At 37.0% G+C, this 16,591-nt stretch overlaps 1 protein-coding gene across 1 annotated transcript in view; it reads right to left on the bottom strand.

Moving 5' to 3' along the window:
- Positions 1-266: 266 nt before the first annotated feature.
- The window catches only part of LOC104275265 (protein MON2 homolog), a gene marked incomplete at both ends in the record, with an annotated part of 25,522 nt that continues 9,197 nt past the window's right edge, over positions 267-16,591 (bottom strand). The window contains 9 exons of the mRNA XM_009871183.1: positions 267-457; positions 2,316-2,444; positions 2,710-2,727; positions 3,290-3,433; positions 8,252-8,880; positions 10,177-10,375; positions 11,158-11,451; positions 11,942-12,104; positions 16,238-16,413. Coding sequence (XP_009869485.1) covers positions 267-457; positions 2,316-2,444; positions 2,710-2,727; positions 3,290-3,433; positions 8,252-8,880; positions 10,177-10,375; positions 11,158-11,451; positions 11,942-12,104; positions 16,238-16,413 — 1,943 coding nt within the window. The remainder of the gene's footprint in view (positions 458-2,315; positions 2,445-2,709; positions 2,728-3,289; positions 3,434-8,251; positions 8,881-10,176; positions 10,376-11,157; positions 11,452-11,941; positions 12,105-16,237; positions 16,414-16,591) is intronic.

Raw genomic sequence — 16,591 nt, 5'->3', positions numbered from 1 at the left:
ATTCAGAGGTCAGTTGAGTGCTTTCTCATCCTGACATTTAACTTTTTGAAAGAATTTTTTTCTACTACTTTCTAAATGTCTACCCTTTTTGAAGCAAACAGACCAATTACTTTTTTCCTTCATTCATGAAAATAATTTTCAGGTATAGCTCTAAAGCTAAGGCTATTTTTACTAAACTCTACTGACACATTTACTGAACAAACTACTTAGAAATATCTTCCCGTTTAAAAACAATATTTTTTTTTTTAAAAAGAAATTGAGTTTACCTTTTGGTGAATAAGAAGTCTTCAAAAGTATTTGCTAGCTCTGGCCACATACTGTCAAATTTGCCAGAAGATGCGTGCTGCCTTGCAACAGGTAGTCCAATAGAGAGAACTTTGAGAAGAGAGGAAACAGCTAGCTTCCATGTGCTTTCAGAAGGACAGGAATATTTCAGACTAAGAGGTATTCTTAGTGTCTGCAAAATGAAAGTTGAAACAAAATTTATAGTTGTTCAGACAAATCTAAGAAGATGACAAGTTTCTGCAGGATCTTGGCAGACACTACCATAGATGATAGTGCGCATCCCTACCTTTTCTGCTGGTATATGAGATGTTATTTTAGAAACATAATTATAAAGATGATTTACCATATACTAGCTGACTAAAGCACAGGTCTGTTGCCAAGTACAAGGTTAGAAGTTAGAGTTGATCCATTACCCATTACGCTATGAAATTACAAACTGATTTTCTGTATTGCCATCCACCATTCCTGCTAAGCCTGACAAATGGACTCTCCTAACATCCAGCAGACTGCAAGCAGTTTGTTTTCATGAGCATATTCTGTAGAGTTTAATTCCATTCCTAGAAGTGCTTCCACAGTGAAGTAAGAAAGCTTCATTAAATTTAAACTTTTCCTAATACATAAAAGTGAAACCGTATACAGAACCACTGCAAGACACCTGGTCATTGCTGACTGTAAAACCATGTTAAGTTTAAAAGCAAGAAGTTAGAGAAATTCTCAAATAAAGGCTGCAATACAACTGAAATGTATAGCAGGTGAAAACACTGCAAATTTTAAGTGTTTTGGATAGAAGGACAGCTTCAATATATACAAAAGAAAATTATTAATGAGTTTAAAAACAATAAGCATATGTACTATTTACACTATAAGTATCCTTTTTTGTATTGTTAGTCAAACTAACTAGATCCTAATACCAAGTTATCTTGGAAAACTAAATTGCGCTGCAAATACAGTGATTAAATTCAGGCATTGCGCATATGACCACAATGAAGTTTCTGATTTGAGGAAGGCAAAGGGGGGAAAGAGGAAATACTCACTCTTGCTCTCAAGAGAAAGTCAATCATAATTAACTCTCTATTGCCAAAAATTATGAGAACTAGGATCTAACCCTACAGATAAATTGAGTATTTTCTTCTGCTGCTATGGTTCATAGGGGTCAAGTCTAATTCCAATATCAACATGAAAAATAATTTCAAACCCATTTTTATTCACCGCAATAGATCACCTCAACTGTAAACATTAAAGAAAAGTGGTGTTTGTATTAGTTTCACCTATCCCGTTTAAACAGAAGTGGGAAACAATTGCATTAACTTTGCAATACAAATTTTTAATTCATAAGAGATTCCAAATAATACCACATAACTATTTTTAACACATTCAAGTTTCTAAATTTCTATACAGTAACAACCTGATGTCAGCCAAGTCATTACAAACAAATCAAGGTCACATACATTTTTTTTCCCCAGATATTTACTACTACTTCTATTATTTACTAAAATTATTTGGTAAAACGGGAATAAGGTCAAAAAAAGTTAAGAGTTTGGCAGTTTCACCTTAAAAGGCAAATTTTTGCACCCATAGCACTTCATAGCCAGACCAATGACACACAAAGTCATTAAAAGCAAATCAGAAGTAATAGCTAGAGCATACAACCCTCAAGTCTATTTTTCAGTTTATGGAAATTGGTCTTAGGCCTTCAATGTCATATTTACTAACAGGCCTGCTTCTCAGCGTCAGATGCATAATACTTTTAAAGATTAATATTTTGTGGCTTAACATTTCTTTACTTCTTTCTTAACATTGAAATACTGATGCTGACATTATCCAGCTAAAACACAATACATACAATCTATTCAACTGCCTTGCAGCTTCACAAGAAATTACTACCTGCTGCTCATCTTCATAAAAGAGCAATTTGTTTACTAAAGCTTTAAGCTTTCCAGGAAGTGTTTATCAACACTAGCTCAAAATAAAACTCATGTTTTTCAATGTAAACTCATTAAATTCAGACCATATGGATCACTAACTTTTACCTTAATAATGTTCTGAAGAACTTTCTCTGTTACCACAGCTTTATGGCAAGCTGTCTTCTGGTATAAGTCCACAACAACTTCCAATGATCTCTCAGCAAATGGTACATAATTCAATGCTACCCATTCCGCCTAGGAAAAGAAATTAGTAAATTACAGAACTGTATGTGCAAATATGTAATTAAGGAGCAGAAAATGTATGCTTTGCATCGATCTCTCAGTTTCATGCATGCAAGGTTTGCTAAGAATATGGTCCAAGAAACAAAACTGCAAATACAATGTAGTCTGACTACGAAAATGTACTCTACATTGAAGTAGAGTACATTTAAGTAGGAGAGACGTTGCAGTCTAGGCAAGACAACTACATTAAGACAATCTTTAAGGAAATTTAACTCACCGGTGCAAATAGTTGTATCTAGTGTGATTCCATTGTGTTGCAGGACAAATAGAATAAGAAGAATTAATACATAGATAATAGTTACCTCTTCGATTACACTGACTCAGATGCTCATGCTTAGTGAACAGCAGAGTACACAGACAAAAAGAATTATTGAACATGTCCCATTTCTCTACAGTATGTGCAATGCAATCATCTGCAGCTGGGTGGAATTTTCTCCAAAATTATCACCTTCTATTAAATGTGATATCACATGTAGGACAGATTATTTTAGATTAATTCACCAAACAAATACAGACACGGTCACTATGTCTGGTGTCCAGGCAAGACTTACTTACATGGAGGAATAGGCAAGACCTTTCCACAGAGGAATACAAAGTATAAAAGCAAAGTTGAATTCAAAGGGAGCAAATGAAGGTGATAAAAGCATGTGAAAAAATACTAATAAATTAACTTATGACATAACACACACAGTGAAGCTTTTACAGATGGAATAAATGTATCTTGCTAAATCACCTGTATCTGAAGCTGGACTGGGTTCACCAGCCAAGTGAAACAAGCAAGCTGTCTAATTAATTACCTGATTATACTTTGCATTTGCAATGTGCTTTGTTTCCAGCTGTCCATACTGTGGAGGCTTGCAGGAAAATTCTACAAAGGCCAGCAACTGGTCGAAGATTGCAGGATACATTATCTGCATACTTTCTGAACCCACACATATAGCCTATATCAAAAGAAAATACCAAAAAAAAAAAGCTTTATATATGTCTTGAGCTTTCACTCAAAAATCTGCCTCAATACAAGGAGCTCCAAAACAAAAATCCCATACAAGACTATGCAAGAATCACTCTGTATAAAAGACAGTGTATAGTTCTAACAGTTCAAGGAAATTAAGTTTTGTTACTGCATTACAAAAAATTAAGTGGCAAGATACCTGGGCATATATAGTTTAGTAAATACAGATATTTGGTCAAATAAAAGATATCTTTTCTTTCCAAACTCTGCTTTGACATGACAGCAAAATATAAGTCTTATGCCTGTTGATCTCAGCCACACCTTCTTTAAATTCTACTTCAAGGAACATTGTATGTAATTCATACAAGGTTTTCATAAGCAGTTAAAATTGTGTCTTACAGGAAGGAACATAAATAAAATGAGAATTATATCATTTAGTGTAGCTGAAACTCATAATTTTGCTTTAAAATGGAAAACATTTCTGAAAGGGCGTACTTAGAAGATGTCAGTGAAATATCATGCTGTCATAGGCTAATGATTTCCTGTTGCCATATAAATCCCAAGGAAATCTTAGTGCATTTATTTTCAAAGCCAGATACAATCACCCTGTGAAGTTACTCCAATTATTTTCTCTCATTTTAAATGTCTTGCTTTTCCTCCTGAAATCTCTCCTCTCGAAGCTCCAAGAAACAGTCTATTTATTACTCCACAAAAAGACCCTTGTGCTTGTCCTGTCTTTTTTCTCTGGGGAGGGATCAAATCCCCTTTTCATTAACCAGAGATTATCTCTGACAAGTCATGGCTGGACTCACTCAAGGTGCCAACAGGTCCGAAGTTGTCTGAATGCAGCCTCCACGCTGGGGCTGTGTCACAAGCTGTGGCAGACGATGGAATATCGCGAGTCCCCAGCCATGAGAGGGAGCAAGCCAACAGGGGCTACAGGCACTGTCATCACTAGATCACCCCAAGACCTTGCTGCACCTTCAGGTAATCTACAACCTACAGGAGAGCATTCCACAAACCATCAATGGCTCTTTCTTTTCCCCTCAGCTTCCTGCAATTCAAAATGCATGTCTAATGCTCCAAGAGCTTAATCGACATTATGAATATAATGCAGCACTGCTTCTAAAAAGCCATACTTCTTTTTCAGTGCTCAAGTTCAAGACTGTACTGAACTCCAAAAAAGATGCTTTCATGCTAGATACTCATCCAGGTGACAGAAGACTAAAAGGCTCATTGCTGATCTAAAAGTATTCAACACCATGTAAATCAATTTCAGTTGATAAAAAGGTTAAGGGAAGATTACATACCTATTAGAAAAGGTATATTATTTTATGTACCAACACATGGATTAGAAAGAAAAAGAAAAAGAAAGTGTCTACAAAGACCTAGATAACTTTTGCGTAGACACAACTTACTTGCACAGATGCAACTTGCATTTCCCATAGAATGGCAAAACTTTGAAACATGTTCGCTATTAACTCCACATTGTTAGATTTTTATCACTATTAATTTCAGGATCAATGCAAAGTAATTTCATCTATTAACTCCACATTGTTAGATTTTTATCACAATTTCAGGATCAATGCAAAGTAATTTCACGTGCTGCTTTTCTGTACTGGTGAACAAAAGCAATAACTATTTCTTATTTGAGTTTTGTGCACGAGTAGCTTCTTACTTTTCATTGCGTCGGGGGTGGTTCTTACTCTAAATTACACCAGGGAAGGTTCAGGTTAGATATTAGGAAGAAATTTCTTTACTGAAAGGCTTGTCAGCCATTGGAACAGGCTGCCCAGGGAGGTGGTTAAGTCACTGTCCCTGGAGGTGTTTAAGAGGTGGGTGGATGTTGCATTCGTGGACATAGTTTAATGGGTTGATTGGGCTGGGACAAAGGCTGGACTCAATGATCTTCCAGGTCTCTTCCAGCTGATACAATTCTATGATTCATATTTTATGAAACGCTTGTAAAATTTTTATTTTACAAATAGAAGTGTTTTCTATTCACTCTACTGGTGTATTTTCAATTCTAAAAATTATCCATATAATATTTTTTAAAAGGATGCTGATGCCACTTAGAAAATCCATCTTGAAAATTCATCTAACTATATCTGCTTTTCAAAGAGGTTCATGCTTCTGGCTGACACCAGGTAATGTTTATCTAAGCGTGTGAAAAACTCAAAAATAGCCTAATGAAGTGTGTGAGGATGTTGAAAGTATCTTTGAGAGATGCTTATAAAACAGAGTAGTATTTACTGCATTACGTGCAGTTATTTACACACTTAAAGGAGACAGGTATAAATTAGAAAGTTAGGCAACAACAAAACACAAACCAACCCTGAAATGAAATGCAGATCATTGCTGTAAAAATCAACACACTACTTCGCTTTCAGAAATTTATGCTTTAAAGCATTTTGCTACTAACATTCACATTTTTTAATAGTTCAGATTTATCTAACAACTCCCAGTGCAACTATTGTCATGGACTACTGGGGTTTTTTACAGGTCTCTGCAGCTTATCCTCTGCTATCTCTGACAGCACGTGTAACTATAGCCTGGAGTTTAGCACATTCACAGCTTGAGAGGTTCAACATCCATCCTGTCTGCAGAGGCAGAATTCAAATGTTTCTGATCCCCAGATACTTACCTGTGTTCCTCTGCCTGATGAGCCAGCTGGGTCACTGTAGAGTTGACCCAGAGTCAGTGCAGGGAAGCAGTAAAAATAATCAGAGAACTTGGGCTTGAATATAAATTTTCACTAAGCTACAGTGAGGAAGCAGGCACTTATCCTACAGAAGTGAAAGACTAGAAATCAACTGACCCAAATCTTCCTGAATCAGCAGTGAATCTGATCCCACGAGGCAAACATGTAAGGAAAATTTTGTTAAGAAAAGAAGGGGGCAAGTACTTACATACTCTTCTTTAACTGCTGCACTAGCTTCTCTGTGAGCTCTTGAGAGTATTAATTCATTTCAACAGAGGAAGAAGATACTGTGGCCCCCAGCAACACCATCTGTCGGATGGCCTTTGCTCCACATCAGCACTGGCCAGCTGCCTTATCATGTGAATTGTACTGTTATACAGCCAGGAGGAGCCATCCTGAGATTTCACAGTCCAAATACACTTTAACTTACTTTTTTTAGTTACTTTAGTGCTGTTCTGTTAGTAATATAACTATAGATGGGGTGGGAGCTACTGTACAAATTGAGATACCCAAGATTTCCTATGTAAGTCTGTATTTACAGCCTTGCAACTGCCATGCTAACCATTTTGACTGGGAGATGGGAAGGGAGGTTGTCTCTCTTCCTCATGGGGAGTTATTTCTTTTGTCATTGTTTAAGAAAACTTCAGCTTAAATAGTTTAATATCTTGACAAGACCAAGAGTATAAAAAATACATGCATTTTTTTCTCATGCTAAAAGTCTGCTAACCCCTTCTTTGAAAAGGGCTAATGTCTGCAGCCTTTGGGAGCCAAGAACATCTGGATAAGGAGACGAGCAAAAAAACCCAAACAAACAGAAAAATCTGAGATACAGAGTCATTAAAGTGGGAAAAACAGGACTTGAGCAGGGCTAAGCTGCTGGAAAGAGAAGGGTACAAATGAGTCAAGCCTGACTGGAGAAAGATGAAAATTTAGTGGATATAACTGGTGTTGAAATTTCAGGGCATTTATATCCCAACATACAAAACAGAAATTTAATACCAAGTTCTAATCTTACAGCTTTGTTCTCAAAATATATTCATGAATATTTGTTAAATGCATAAACTAAAGGAATGACTGAAAGATAACGATTCTGCCTCACTTGTGGAGTTTAATAAGTATAGGATAAGTCAATCCACACTAAGCAAAAAGAAAACAAAATACTGAACTGCTGTTCATTTAGTAGGCACCGTGTCTTCTACGAGCAAAATGCCCACTTTGTTGGGGGTGGGGGACAGAGGTAGGAACACATAGTTAAGCAATGGAGTCATAACATGAAAACCCAAAGAGGATGAAGACAGGTCACATGGACAGTTTTAATTCTGGCATTTCCGAGGTGGGTTTCTTTTAAGGGTTTGGTTTTGTAAAAGCAATGCTTAAGACAAATGCATGATCTCATTCATTACCTATTTTGCTCCTTTTGAATAAATAAGTTTTCTGAATGAACAGTGTATTTTATCAGGAGATGTTCTAAAAATCCAGAAAGAAAGAAGCAATACTTTTTCTTTTTTTTATCTATCTATAAAAAGGGCACCCTAATTCCACACCAGATTCACTTGCATGAGGGGTACTCTTTGAGGATAGCACTATACTAAGAAATTCTTAAGCAGATATGCAGCACTTTCCTTAAGCAACTGATTAATAAGAGGCAAGAAGTCAGAGGGTCTGCTAGAGATGTTTTTATATTTTACGTTTTGCATGAACCTCAAGTTCTCATGATCACTGTTCTGCCGGATTTTGTTCATGGCAGTACCTGGGCAACCGAAGCAATACTGTTAGTAGGACTGTTCCCCCAACTCCAAGTACAGGTCTTCCTAATAGTACAATACTTTAATACTAGATAGACAAGCAAATAGCTGCAAACAGCATGACACTTAAGGTATTTCTACAATCACAAAAGTGCACTTAATAAAGATTACACCACTCCTTTCAATGCCAAATGTCCAGGTTGCACCAGAAGTGGAGACCTGATTGTTCTAATACCGTGCACTGTGCCATTATAAATAATTCTAAAATTCATCCTTCAGTCACAACACTATAGTTATGAGAAGAAGAACTGAGACACAGTGTAGTTTACCTTTCACCATGCATTTGAAGTCGCATTATTACCTTTTGTAAAACATCTAAAGCTGTAAGCACCGCTTCCTGTAAACTTGTCAGAACTGCTTCGGTGTAAGATGGAAGGATGAAAGGGGAAGCATCAGAACTGATTGGAACTGAAACAGCACCATGCAAAATGACACCCAGCTTTTGGAGATCATCCATGCTGAAACCAGTTTTGATGTGCTGGTAGAGAGCCGGGAATATCTGAATTAAAGCTGTAAGAAAAGGCTGGCTGGGAATGAAAGTCAATTTATCACAAGTCATTGGAGGCCTTGTACTTTCTGAACCAATCCTATACCAGCTGTTCCAGGCTGCCCACCAAAGATTCAAATCTTCGATCTCATCTGTTATTACAGGTGGTTCAGATCCATTGTACCTTCCTATTCTTTCTCCTATGGAGTCAGTTCTGATGAACGACCTGCCAAGACTAGTGGCAGTTGTTGTGCCTACCACCACAGGCACAGAAACGTTGATGGCAGGTGGAGTATCAGGCTTCTCCGTGTCTCGCACAGGAGAAACGATTTGTAAGATCTCCTGGAAGCTTTTCAGAGCAGCCAAGGAAACTTCATTATTTTTGCTGAGTGCTGCTGATTGGATGTGATCAAGAAGAACATCCCAGGCTTGGGAAAAGTCTCCTATTTAAAAAAAGGGAGAGAAAAAAAAATGAGCTTGGAAGTGGTTTCCTACTTCCCTTCCCACCCATCCTGTCTCTACAAAGCTGTTCATGTACTTGTTACTCTAATACGGAGAAATTTCATGAGGTTAGACGATGGCTTGAGTGACTTTCAGAATATATCAGTTCAACCGCAACCAGAAAGAATGAAACACAAATACATAAAGAATGAAACCATAAATCTATGTTTCTGTCAAATTTGCTAGTGAAAAATCATATATCAAATCCCATACCAGAAAAAATACATTTTCTTTATTCAGGGTAGTGAAACATGTTTGTTCTTATATGTACCAGATGCCTGTTGATTTCAAAAAGCATTAAGCACGCATAAGAAATTAAAAGTCAAATCTATAGTCATGCAAAGCATTTATAAAGAATTTTAAAATGCTCTGATTACTGTGCTGTGGAGAAAGATTTAATTTTTTTGAGTTTTGAGTTTTTCATTAAATTTAGCTTTAAACTTCAATTTTCTGTGTTACTAATTACAGAATTTGTATAATTAATATAGCCCTGGTTCAACTCAAATTTAATATAGTTTAAAATCCACTACAATTCTGAAAATGACCAATACTCTTGATAGCTATTAATATGTTGATATCTGTACCATAAAACTCAAATGAAATAGAACACAATTTACTTCTAGTTATAAATATTAGTTGCATAGCATGAGATGGTGAAGGTATACTAATGTAATGAGGAATTGTCTTTGCAAGCTATACATTTCCTATTTCTTTTTCACCTTCTTCTTCTAGAAATTAAACATTAGTTCATGTACCAAGCTATTGTAAAATATTACTATGTACAGTCGAACAATGTAAATGTTCAATATCTCCCTCACTCTACAAGTGAGTTCTTTTTACAGCATAAGAGCACTGCTAAAGTTGATACACTGATGTCAGAGAAGAGTTTCATACCATAGTTGAAAAATCTTAAAAAGACAAGTGGAAAAACATGTTCTGACAATGAAAAGAACAAAAAAATTATTACTGTTATCAGGCTACTACAAATTAAAGCTGTTTGGCACCCAGAATTGTGACTGGTGATGTGATACAGAAGATGAAATTGGTACTTACAACTTTTGGTTCTACAGAACATGAAATAAAAACTCCACAATTTGCATCACATTTGAGGTGAGAGACAACAAAACACACTTTTAAGCTAACATTAAGATTCTTGTCCAGTACTTGAACTAAAAAAATGCACAAAAAGTGGAAAGGTTATTACGTATCTTTCAATAACTTTAAATTATAAATTTTACCTAAAGGCTGCAGTAAATATCTCCTAGTATTAAATATTCTTGCGACTCCAGCCAGTGTTAATACCCATGTCTCAGCCCACTGTTTCTCAGCTGTATCCCTTGAATGATGGATAAGAATGTTGCCTCCTCCTGATTCAATCTTCTCTTTATCGGCCGTGGTAGAAGATTCTCGAACCCTATCCAACAGGTGAAATAAAACCTGTAATAGTCGGAAAAAGAGGAACAAAAGCAACTTTTTTTAAAAAAAAAAGAGTTGTACTCGTGTTAAAACAACAACAAAAAATGGTAATTTTTTCATCATCTCTTCTATCACTGTGTCACCTTGAGGATTCCCTTGTTGTAAACAATCCCTGCAAGAGCTAAGAGTAAGAATCAGCCAACTGAGGTTCACCTGAGGAGAGTCAGGAACTGCGTGATCAAACAATGAGAACAGCGGAAGCACAAACAGGAGGCTAAAACCAGCTGATCTCAGACGTATGTACCTCACAGGTACGTACCAACAGGCAGACTGTTTTTTCCACAAGGCCTGATCTTTCCATCAGGCACAACCAGCTTAACTGTGACCTAGAACAGGGCATTTGACAGATCCTCTCAAATAAGAGAGCCAAAAGAGAGCACAAAGCAAAGCTCAGTCTAGTATCAGGTCAGTCCAACCACATTACCATCACGTTTCCATACTTTAGCACAAAAAAATGAGCCACTCATTCTTGTTGGAAGGGAACAGCCTTTTTATTCAACTCCTGAGTAAGAAAGCAATGATCAAGGCACAAAAATGACATTTAATAAGAGTCCTTAAGGGCTAGAGAAAATGTAAAAACAACCCCTCATCCCCAAAACCTAAGATATCAGACTTTTGCCACTGTATGTTATCTTTTAGAAGTCTTAATAAACTAGCTAAATGATATTAAACCATCATGTTAATTATCATTACAATGCAAATGCAATTTAAAAAAACCTTTAGTGGAAGCTTACACATCATACCTTCCATATTACTGTGTGCCATGTTGAGTGCTGCAATAAAGTTCCATGAGCACCAATAGTAGAAAATAACGTCTGCCCGGCACTTTTTCTAACTGCAGGTCGGGGATCCACACACAATTCTCCCAGTTTGGCGTACAGGCACAACCAAAGGCAGTCGAACGGTGGTGCAGGGTGAAAAGGTCTATTCAGCATCACTCCCTTTTCTTCGGCCTGTTTCTGCAACACTGCTTCTTCCTTGTTTAACTCCTTCTCAATTATTTCACCTCTTTGGAAAAAATAGTCCGAAATATTCCACTACAAAATAAATAAGACATATGCTGTTGTACAATAAAAATATTATAACGCCCTTAATGATCATGAGATAAATTGTTTCTCATTTTCGCATTTAGAAGCATTTTGTGAAGTACGTTTCCCTACACTGATGGAAGAAGATCAGCACAGAAATACTGTAAGGTGCAGAAATCATTTTTCTTAGCCTCAGCTTTTAGGTCCTGCTTATACATGAAGTATAAGCGTATACATGAAGTATAAGCATTAAGAATAAGATGCTGATGAACATGGTTACAACAAAATAGTATTTCTTTAACTAACTCTGGAGTCATGCAGATTAAAGATAAATTGTGCTTGCTCAATTTACACACGATTCTAAATGACAGCACAGGAGTTAAGTAAGAACTCAGAAAACAGGTTTTGGCTTTCATTTGTAAAACTGACTACATATTAATTTTCATTTATAAAAAGAAGTGCCAGAAGTGGCATCACTGTAGGTTAATATAAAACTCACCAACAAACCAATTGAAGTTAAGCTAATATTTAGCTCTTGATTGTGAAGTCCAAAGCTTCCTGCAACTTCAACAACTATCTGCAGACATGTACATGGCATTGTTGGGAGAAAGTCTGTCACAACCAACTGAAGACACTGGAATGCAGTCCGTATTAAGGACTCTCTTAAAAAAAAAAAAAAAAGAAAACACACACTCTCATTTCAATTTTCCTCAAGAGCACAGGGATGTTCTGAATACAATACCTCAAGAGATAGCACTATTAAAAAAAATGCATTTAATGTTTCTGAGATGAATCTGTGATATTTTAAAATGTTTCAACTAGAGGTTCTTTTTGAGATACAACATTAAGTTGAAGCTTCAAATTCTGATCAAGTATTTTAGTACATGTAAACTATTCAGTGAAGTTGAAGTTTAGAATCCTCAGTAGTTTTATACAGTGAAGTCCACTTGTTAGTTAAAATGTGTCAGATAAAACATTCTAAAAAAGCTACAATGGATAAAACAAAGCTTAAGCATGATAATCTTCCAAAGACTAAGCTGTTCTGAATAATTTCTTGTATCAGCAGTTACAAATTAAAGTACACTGAACACGCAGGCAAAATACAGATTTATTTGTCATGAAAGATGCTTGCTAATGTAAAGGTAGGCTTACTTGCTTCAATATTACATTATATTAGACAACATCTTTAATCTTCCAAAGACTAAGCTGTTCTGAATAATTTCTTGTATCAGCAGTTACAAATTAAAGTACACTGAACACGCAGGCAAAATACAGATTTATTTGTCATGAAAGATGCTTGCTAATGTAAAGGTAGGCTTACTTGTCTAATATAATGTAATATTGAAGCAACATCTTATCAAAATATCTGACATTAAATAGAACTTTAATAAATACTTTCCCTTGAAATGAAATTCTGAATACAAACATAAAACAAAAGTGTAGTATAGAAAAGGTTTGTGAGAAGGAGCACTCAGAAGCAGCAAGGTCATCTACAACTAAAACCATACTTAGTGAGAGACAAAATGAAGGAATCGGAAGGAGTGGTAGAGTGTAGATAATACAAAATACTGAAGCTGCATTTAAATTTCACTATAGGTTGATTTTTTTAATGCTTAATATTTAACGTACAAAAGAAAAAAATCCAAAGGTTTGTAATACAGAAATTTATTGTCCTTCAGAATAAACATTCCAGGAAAAAATTCAGCATAGAATCATAGAATGTTAGGGGTTGGAAGGGACCTCTAGATTTCATCTAGTCCAGGTAAATAGATTTCTGCCCTGGAATCCGGGATGTTGACTGACCAGAGGGTCACTTGTGAGAAAGACATGCAGTCAAAAAGTTTCTATCTAAAGTATGACAATAGTGCCTGCATGTTGTGCTCACAGCTATGAGCGAGGTAAGAAATTCAGTTGTTTCCCAAGGAAAAGGAGACTATTTTTTTTCCTACTGCAGTTGACACAATGTGGGAAACCATGCTATGTAGTTGAAGAAAACTCGATTATTCTACAGTTGCAAGAAAAAGTATGTGAACCTTTTGGAATTTCATGGTGTTCTGCATCAATTTGTCATAAAATGTGATCTAACCGTCATCTAAGTCAAGAGTATTGACAAACATAATGTGTCTAAAATAACAAGACAAAACCAATTCTGATCCTCCATGCCTTTACTGAACATGCTCATTCAACATTCAAAATGCTAGTAGGAAAAGGAAGTGAACCCTTGAGTTGACCTCAAAAAAGCTAATCTGAGGCAGGTTAATCTGGAGTCTCATTAAGAAAATGAGCTTGGAGGTGTGGACTGGAGCTATGTTAACTGATAAAAGCTACTTAAACTTTTTGAGTTTGCGCTGCACAAGCTGTATGCTTATGTGAGCCACGCCTCTCCAAAAAGAGCTTTCAGAGGATCTACGAACAGGAATTGTTGATTTACATAAAGCCAGAAAGGGTTACAAAGTGATTCTAAAGACCTTAGAAATTCCCCAGCCTACAGTCAGGAAAACGATCTACAAATGGAAACACTTTGGGACTGTGGCTGCTCTACCAAGAAGTGAGTGCCCAGTCAAAATGACCCCAAGAACACAATGAAGACTCATCAGTGAGGTAAAGAAACAACCCCGAGTGACAGACAAAGAGTTGAAGGCAGCATTGGAACCGGCTGACATCTGTGTTCGTGAGCCTACAGTATGTAAAGCATTGGACAAGCAGGGTGTCTAAGGCAGGACACTATGGAGAAAGCTGCTGCTTACTTCAAGGAACATTGCTGCACGTCTGAAGTTTCTGAAAGAGCACACTGACACTCCACAGTGGTATTGGCAAAGTGTTTTGTTGACTGATGAAACAAAGATCGAACTATTTGGAAAGAACACGCAGCACTACACCTGGTGTAAAAAGGGCACTGCATATTATCATGAAAACATCATCCCAACCGTAAAGTATGGTGGACGAAACATCACGATTTGGGCGTGCTTTGGTGCATCAGGGCCTGGTCAGCTTGCAGTCATTGAGGGGAAGATTAATTCCCAAGTGTATCAAAAAATTCTTCAGGATAATGTGAGAATATCTGTACATCAGCTGAAACTCTGCAGACATTGGGTGATGTGACAGGACAATGAGACAGAACACCGGAGCAAGTCCACAACAGAATGGCTTCAGAAAAACAAAATCCACCTTTTGGAGTGGCCAAGTCAGAGTCCAGACCTGAGCCCAACAGGGATGCTGTGGAATGACTTGGAGAGAGCCATAGGCATGAGATGTCCAAAGAATATGACAGAGCTAAAGCAGTTCTGCCAGAAGAATGGGCTGAAATCCCTCCTGAACGATGTGCAGGTCTGATCCACAACTACAGGAAGCGCCTGGTTGAGGTAACTGCTGCCAAGGGGGTTCAACCAGTCATTGATTCCAAGGGTTCACTTCCTTTTTCCACTAGCATTTTGAATGTTGAATGAGTGCGTTCAATAAAGACACGGAGGATCAGAATTGTTTTTGTGTTATTATTTTAGGCATATTATATTTGTCAGTATTCTTGACTTAAGGTGATGGTTAGATCACATTTTATGACAAATTAATGCAGAACACAATGAAATTCCAAAAGGTTCACATGCTTTTTCTTGCAACTGTATCTGCTTTGAAGGAGGACAGTAAGATATAACTCCAGTTCTTTGTAATGTCTTGAGATATCTGCCCGTAAGGTATGGGTTTGAGATGTAAAGTGATCTGAAGACTGTCTTGAGAAGGAACGTGTGTCGGTTCTGACCCATCAACAACGGTGAAAATCAAAAGCCACGTAGGAACCACGGAACAAATTGCACAGTTGCGGAAACAGCAGGTACCAAAGCAAGCATGGTTACCAAAAAGAGGATGCTCACAGCCAAGAACGACAACATCCTTAGGGATTTTGGTGAGTTCTACTGCCAGAGCAAATCCTTCAAGCATTTGAAGGTGCTTTAGGGGGTCTTCATATGGCCAGAAGACAAATGCTGGGGTGGGGCGAAAGGAGAGATATGTCAAGGTGAATTCTTCTGATACCAGAATTATCTGATGATCTATCCTCGTGCTAGTCTTGACTAGTATCAAAGAAGGAATAATATGGTTGAGGTATATGGGTACCATTCTTGGTGCTTACAGCTCCAAAGTCAGAAGTTTCTTTCATTGCTCATTTGAAAACCAAAAACCCCACAACTCCTTGCAACTTCACCTCTCACTTTCCCTTTTGTGCAACAGGACCAGTCCAGTAACATTCTCCCTCTGCTGGCGGCAGAGTCAGCTGTGTTAGTCAAGGGATGCACTCAGAGCAAGTAAATAATATTCCACCTCTGTGCTACCAGCAGCCATTTAGGGAGGAAGGCTTCAATAGAAAGAGAGCATGTTCAGAAGATGACACACACTAAGGACTACCTGAAGATTTATGAAACAAAAGGAAACAACAGAACAACTGTGAGCAACAGCTAAGTCATACAGAATTATCTGCAAGCACCAGAGATGTGTCTGGCAGATGGTTAAGATCAAATGAATTGGCACGAGGGGTATTCCTCAGTGTATATTGTATGCTGACCACAGGGTAGAGTGCAACTGAACTCCAGTCTTCTGAAAGATTAATTCAGTAAAATAAGTGTGTACTACAGGGAAAAAAAAACAACTGTATTTTTGTTGAGTAAAATTGTTCACAAGCTAAAAATGACAATGAAAATTACGGCTATTATTGAAGTGCTTATTAAAATAAGAAAATAAAGGCCGAATTCTTTCTACTGTTCTTATCTTACATGATCTAAAAACTTTATTTATTTCCACCACTTACCCCTGATCACTTCGGATTGCCCCCATGACTCCAAGCACCAGTGGCCAACCAGGTCCTAAGCTGTCACCTTGACTTTGCAAGATCTGTAACACACACTCCAACTGCTTGATCCTGATATCAGGGTGACTAATGTTTGACAGTTCCTTTAGAGGATTCAATAAAAGCAACTGCAGTCTCTAAAAGGAAACAAGAAAGTATATAAAGGATGCTAAAATTTTATTATTTTTATGTATAGTATGTGAAAACATACAGTACCAGTGGAAAATTCATTAAATTAATTCAGTAATTCATCATTAAATGCTCAAATTAGGTGTCAGACTGGCCTTTCTAAAAAATATGTTTATAAAGGATCTC

This window comes from Apaloderma vittatum, unplaced genomic scaffold, assembly GCF_000703405.1.
Source record: "Apaloderma vittatum isolate BGI_N311 unplaced genomic scaffold, ASM70340v1 scaffold816, whole genome shotgun sequence".
Taxonomy (NCBI): domain Eukaryota; kingdom Metazoa; phylum Chordata; class Aves; order Trogoniformes; family Trogonidae; genus Apaloderma; species Apaloderma vittatum.
The sequence above is the reverse complement of the archived record's forward strand: the minus strand, read 5'-3'. Positions and strand labels throughout refer to the sequence as shown.